Source organism: Microtus ochrogaster, linkage group LG1, assembly GCF_000317375.1.
Source record: "Microtus ochrogaster isolate Prairie Vole_2 linkage group LG1, MicOch1.0, whole genome shotgun sequence".
In the NCBI taxonomy this organism is placed as follows: domain Eukaryota; kingdom Metazoa; phylum Chordata; class Mammalia; order Rodentia; family Cricetidae; genus Microtus; species Microtus ochrogaster.
The window spans coordinates 46,292,510-46,299,112 of record NC_022027.1 but is presented as its reverse complement, the minus strand read 5'-3'; the positions used below and the strand labels follow the sequence as shown (position 1 = coordinate 46,299,112).

Here is a 6,603-nt window from a genome sequence, read left to right as displayed (position 1 = left end):
AACCCCAGCACATCTTGTAGGCAGGACAAATTGTAGGCCAAAGATTTTGTGGCTGGGTTCCTGCTCCAAGGCCTCCACTGGAAGTCTTGTCTGGCTACAGGAGATGGCCAGTTCAGGCTCTGTATCCTCGTTGCTAGGAGCAGTCTTAGCTAGGGTTTCCCTCGCACACCTGGGAGTTTCCATTGCACTCGCTTTCTAGCTGGCCCCTGAGTTGCTCCTCTGTTCCCGTTGTCTCTCCCAGTTCTGAGCAGTAGATGGGGTCAGAGGGGAGGTGAAGGCTGGGGGAGAGGAAGGAGGGCAAACAGCAGTCGGGATGCAAAGAAATAAGAGTAAAAAGAGAATGCCAATAAGAAAAGCTGAATTAGCAAACAGTGAGCAAAAAATAGAAAATTATGGTTTTAAGAGGCACAAACCCTGCTCTAATGTGTTGGAAAGAAGCACGGTGGAGTTTACTTCCTTCTTGCTGAACTCCACCTCAACCCCCTGATCTGGTGTTAGACAATTTAAACTGTTTTCCCAGAGAACTTCAGTCACACCTGTTTCAGGCTCTCACCTGGTGGACCAGCACTGGTGAGGTCCAGGCAGCTGGACGGGAGTTCAAGGTCACTATTGACCACACAGCCCCAGCGAGTAGAAGGCCAGCCTGGGCTGTAAAACTTTGTCTCAAACAACACACCCACCAAATCTAAACAGAAAACGCTCCTCAGATGGTGGTGGAGCACGCCTTTAATCCCAGTTCTTGGGAGGTAGAGGCAGACAGATCTCAGTGGATTCAAACTAGCCTGGTATATATAGTGAATTCCAGGACAGCCAGGGCTACACAAAGAAACCCTGTCTTAAAGACAAAACAAAAGAAAACAAAACAGAACAAAAAAAACGATCTTCACTCTTCTCCCAGACAATACACCAAGCATATTTTCCCTCTAGCTCCCCCACACAGAGCTCCATCTTTCCCAGACCTGCTCCCTCTGGTTATTTCCCTCAGAGGGGAACAGGTCTCCAAGAGATGACAACTACACAGGATAACACAAGACAAGAGAAAAGGTGAAAGACCTCATATCGAGGTTGTACAAAGCAAACGAACAGGAAGAAAAAGAGAGCTGATATTACTAAAAGATGAACCTTTAATGAGTTTGCATTTGCAAAGGTTGTGGGGCTTTTAAAGTTAGTTGGGTTTTGTGTTTGTGGGATGTAGTAATCTGAGATCTTGGGGATGAATCCCCACAACAGCGACCCCCACACACACCCAAAAAGAGAAAGGTTATATCTTAAAAAGCATTCTGTGTCAAGTTGGCAAGGGGTCAACTGTGCTGGATAATTTTATGTCAACTTGACACAAGCTACAGTTATCTGAGAGGAGGGAGTCTCAGTTCAGAAAATGCCTGTGTAAGATCCCACTGTAGGCAAACCTGGAGGGCATCTCCTCAAGTGATTAATTGGGGGAGAGCCCAGTCCATTGTGGGTGATGCCATCCCTGGGCAGGTGGTCCTGGCTTCTATAGAAAGCAGGCTGAGTAAGCATGGGGAGCAAGCAGTAAGCAGCACCCCTCCATGGACTCTGCATCAGCTCCTGGCTCCAGGTTGCTTCCTGTTTGAGTTCCTGTCCTCACTTCTTCCATTAATGGTGGACCACCATGTGGAACTGTAAAACAAATAAAAGCTTTCCTCCTGAATTTGCTCCTGGTTGTGTTGTTTAATTGCAGCAAAAGGAATCCTAACTGTGACGTGTGTGTGTGTGTGTGTGTGTGTGTGTGTGTGTGTGTGTGTGTGTGTGTGTGTTAAATGGTCTTACCATGTGGTTTTTGGTGACCTGCAACTTGCTGTGTGGAACAGGATGTAAATTATAGAAATCCACCAGTGTCTACCTCCTAAGTAGTGGGATGAAAGGCATGTGCTTCTAGGCCAGGGCATTTGTTTTGGTTTGCTGGTGAGCTTTTGTTCTTATGTTTTCTCCAGGACCACAGCTGGTCTCGAACTACTTATCTTCTGACTCTTCACCCACCACACACTGGGGTGAGAAGCCAGAGTCACTGAGTCTGAAAGGATTTGCTTTCTTTCTTTTTCTTCATTGACTTTATTCAGTTATACATTTTTCTTTGCTCCCTCCCTTCCTCTCCCCTCCCCTTCAACCCTCTCCCATGGTCCCCATGCTTCCAGTTTACTCAGGAAATCTTTTTCTACTTCCCATGTAGATTAGATCCATGTATGTCTCTCTTAGGGTCCTCATTGTTGTCTAGGTTCTCTGGGATTTGCTTTCTTGTAACTTAGTTTGTACCCTTCAGTGATACTTCCTGGATACCGATTGTGTTTGTATGAATTAACATTTCCTGGCTGTCTTTTTTGGAAGTTTTCCCAGGATGCATCCTGATAAGTGTAAGGAGCCTACCAAAGCTCCTGGAGCAGGCGAAGAAGGAGGTACTGAAGGATGAGGACATGGTTGTCTCTCCTCTGGAGGAACTATCCATGGAGCTCTTCTACCACTGCTCAGGAGGTCTTCACTGGCATGCTCACTAAGATAAAGAAGACTACGGTCACAGCCTGGTCATTCCCCTACCTCCCTGTGTGGGCCCTGATGAACAAACCTCACAAGGATTTCTTCCAGGCTGTTCTGAATTGGCTGGATATCCTACTGACACCAAATATTCACCCATAAGTGGGCAAGACCCAGGTAAGGTCAAATGGAGGATTCTGGGGCACAGGGGAGAGATAATCTGGGGGTTGAGACCATGGACAGCTATAGGTAGATCAGAGGCCTTTGGTAGCATCAGCTTGGAAGACCACAGAAGCCTTGACTGCTATTGGGATCTGATAGGAAAGGACAGTTGGGTGTGAGGAGGAATAGAGACGATGTGGGCACGGTGAAAAAAAGCCTGTCCCTGTCTCTCCACAGGCTCTAGTAGTACCGGGTCTAGAGAAACAGAATGGAGGGAAGTGAGACAGAGCTATGGATGCAGCTCAGAAAGAGCCATTGCCTGGCACCATGAGGACTTTGCTGGACACTCCATATTGGGGAATAACACAAACACTATCAAGATCCAGATGGGAAGAAAGTAGGAGCTGACTAAACTGGGGTCTTGTTTTGTCTACTGACTCTTCACCCGTTTTACCCACAGGAGGTGGCAACTTGGAGTATTCCATTTTCAGAATGAGCACCAGGAGTTACGGAATGTATGGGCTCCAATAGAGGACGATGGCTGCTCAACAAAAACAAAGAGTAAGAAGCAAGTAGAGAAGCCTGATCCGGAACCTGAAAAGGAGACAAACGGATGGTGGTAACTGACCTCTGCCAGGGACACATCTGCAAGAACAGCAAGAAGACTTCTTGGGTTGGGCTGGGACAAAAAACAATATTTCCAGTTCCAATGTAAAAGGATGATGTTTTTGTAACTGTGCACACAGACTTTCAAGAAGGTTCTGTGAGTTTTTCATCCAGAAGACGTCCAGAAGTTGGACCTCTGAATAAACTGGGTTCTGTCTACCATGGTACAATTTGCAACTTTTCTGGGTCAAATGAAGAAACTTGACCAACTCTGTCTCAGCAAAGGAGAAAAAGGATTCAGCATTGGAAATCCAGTAATGGGCACAAAGAAGCATGCCAATGTGTTCATTTCTCAGTTACCCAAACTTACCCATCCCCAAAATTCCTACATGAAAGGTATCTCATTTTGTAAAGTCTGGGTGAAACAGTTGTGCACAACACAACAACCACTGAACAGACACACAAGATGGATATAACTAATGACCAGAGGCAAAGGAAAAGAAGTGACATTTTTTTTCTTTACTGCAAACAGAAACAGAATCTGCTCTGCTTGTCATACACACAATGTACATGACATGTTGCACAGAATCTTGATGCAAAATGACCTTCTTGGTCTGCCTTATGTACCTGAGTGTACCCATGAACTCTGAACAAAGATGATACTTTGTTTTCTGTCGACAAAACCCCAGCCATGATAGCATTCCAAAGGAGCAGGTTACTGCTCCAGAATCATCTTTTCAACTCCCTGTGTGATCCAGATCTTCACTCAGGACTTGGCTTGGAGATTCTATTTTCATAGAAATGGATGCTAATAAGTTGGGAACATTGGTTGAGGGAGGTATGAGGACACTGTTCTGAGAGTCTGTTGTTCCAAAACCAGAAAATCCAGTGTTTGGAGAGTATCTGCAATATTAGCTATCAACCTTTGGAGAGTCCCAATATGTAAAGGGAATTTGACACCAACTATATGCAGATATTTCAGTTGCCGGAGGCTCTGACATTGAGCAAACTGATCTAGGTGGGCTTTCTAAATCTGGCTGGAAGTATGTTTTCAAAGGAGTCTTCAGGTTCCTAGGTGAGACCCAAGAGGTGGGTTTTGGGAATGGCATTGAAGAGCATATTTGGTACAGCATTATCGTCTTGTTCCTCTGTGGCAATTCACATTAATGGAGATGGGTTAAATTAATATGTAAGAATTAACCAATAAGAGGTTAGAACTAATGGGCCAGGCAGTGTTTTAATTAATACAGTTTCTGTGTGATTATTTCAGGTATAAGCTCGCTAGCTGGGTGGGAAGGGAAAAGGGGCCCTGCTCCCTACAAGATGGAAAATCGTAATGAACGCTATCACAGAGGATGACTACAGGGTCCACACTGGACACGTACAGACAGAAGGAGGCTTGCCAGCATGTTCATTTCTCGGGTCTCCAAACTCACCGAACTTTAGCATCTCTACATGGAGGCTGTCTCTGTTAGTAAAGGCCACATTCTACAGCAGTGCAGGTAAGCAAGGGTGGACAGTGGCTGCTACCATAGCAAACCTTTCTCTTTCACTTTACAGACTAGTGGGCACATTATTTCTGTCTGTCACTGTGGGATGGATGGCGAGGGAGTCGTCTGAATACCTTTACTCCTTAGAATCCTGTCTAAGGTAATGGGGATGGAAAAGAGAAGGTGGCACAAAAAGACAGGAACAGAATACCTGCGTAGGTCCTGAGGTGGTCTGTGCTCAGATTGTGTGAACAGCCATCCCACTGCCTATAATTGCCCATGTGGAAAATGTTTCGAGCCCAAGTGTGTGATGAGCAGATCGGAGATGGTTGACAGCAAGGCTGACAGAGTCAAGGTGAAATCCGGGAATCACCATGGAGGTGGTGCCAGGAGGTAGAGGGCAGTGAGATCTGCCAGAGATTGGCTGAAATGCTGCCCTGGATTTCCAGGCGGCACTGAGAAACGGTGCTGTGGAGCTGTGCACTGAGCCATCCCACAGTAATCGTGACCGCTGGGGGTGTGACGTGAGTGGACAAGATCCAGCAGGCAGCACCACGGATATTTACGTCGTCATTTGATGCGACGACCTTGGGACATGTGTAAACCCCACCAAATGTGCTCTCTAAGTCCATCTCCAAAACTAACCCCATGGTCTCTGCCTAGGAACCTGAAGGCTCCTTGACCTCCTCTGTCACTTCCAGCAGGACTCAGAGTGCCCACCTCAATCAGTTCTCCCAGAGTCAGAGACTCCGGCTACTAAAATATCTGCTTGCTGTTCTGTTCCCATTACCTCTAGGGCCTCTTCATAGGTTGATAGCGAATGTTGCCAGAACTCTGCAGACTTTGGACTTTCTAGAGTGTGGGATGATGGACTCCCAGATCAGTGTCTTCCTATGCAGCTGCCCTCAGCCGATGTTCCTAATTCATTGGCATCAATTTCTGTGACAAAAGAATCTCCAAGCATGTCCTGAATTCTGGACTACACAGGAAACTGCAAAAGATGATTCTGGAGCAGTACCCCACCTCTCTGGATTGCTCTCATGCCAGGGTTTTGTCTTCAGAGCACAAGTTCATCAACTTTGTTCTGAGTTCATGGATACAGTCAGGGCCATTAGCCCGAGAAGGTCATTCTTGCCTCAAGAATCTGTACAGCATGTCAAGGACGCTGTGTGGAAGTCAAGCAGAAAAGATTCTGTTTGCAGTGAAGAGGAAAACGTCGCCTCTTGTCCTTTGCCCTAGTCATTAGTTGTATTTATCTTGTGTTTGTTCATTGGTTGTTGTGCACATCTGTTTCATGCAGACTTTACAAGATGAGATCATTCATGTAGATAATGCTGGAGATGGGTGAGTTTGGGCAGCTGAGAAATGAACGTGCTGGCATGTTGCTTTGTGTCCCTTATTAGATTTCCGCTGCAGAACCCGTTTTCGACTCCGCTGAGACAGAGTTGGTCAAATTTCTTCATCAGACCCAGAAAAGTTGCAGATTGTATCACAGTAGATTCAACCCATTTATTCAGAGATCCAACTCCTGGACAGGCTCTGGTTGGAAAACGGTCAGAACCTTCTTGGTTGTGTCTATGGACATCTTGTGTGTCTGTTCGGTGATTGCTGTGCACAGAATTGTTACTCTGAAGTAAGTAGTGGAGAAACACCCTCTAATGAAGGTTTGGAGGAATTACAAACAATTGAAATCTAAAACTCAGGACTGGGGCACTGTGTGTACATCAAACATAGCTGAAGGAAAGACAGTACAGAGCAAACGGAATTTGCCTGAGGTTCTAGTATTCTTCTGTGTGTCTTTTCTCGTTTATAATATTTATTATATTCCACTGAACCTGTTAATCTTGGAGATTTT

General features: G+C 45.8%; 1 protein-coding gene across 1 annotated transcript in view; it reads left to right on the top strand.

Moving 5' to 3' along the window:
• LOC101991947 (PRAME family member 27-like) overlaps window positions 1-3,275 on the top strand; it is an 18,908-nt gene extending 15,633 nt beyond the window's left edge. The window contains exon 3 of the mRNA XM_005359616.1: window positions 3,113-3,275. Coding sequence (XP_005359673.1) covers window positions 3,113-3,275 — 163 coding nt within the window. The remainder of the gene's footprint in view (window positions 1-3,112) is intronic.
• Window positions 3,276-6,603: the final 3,328 nt, after the last annotated feature.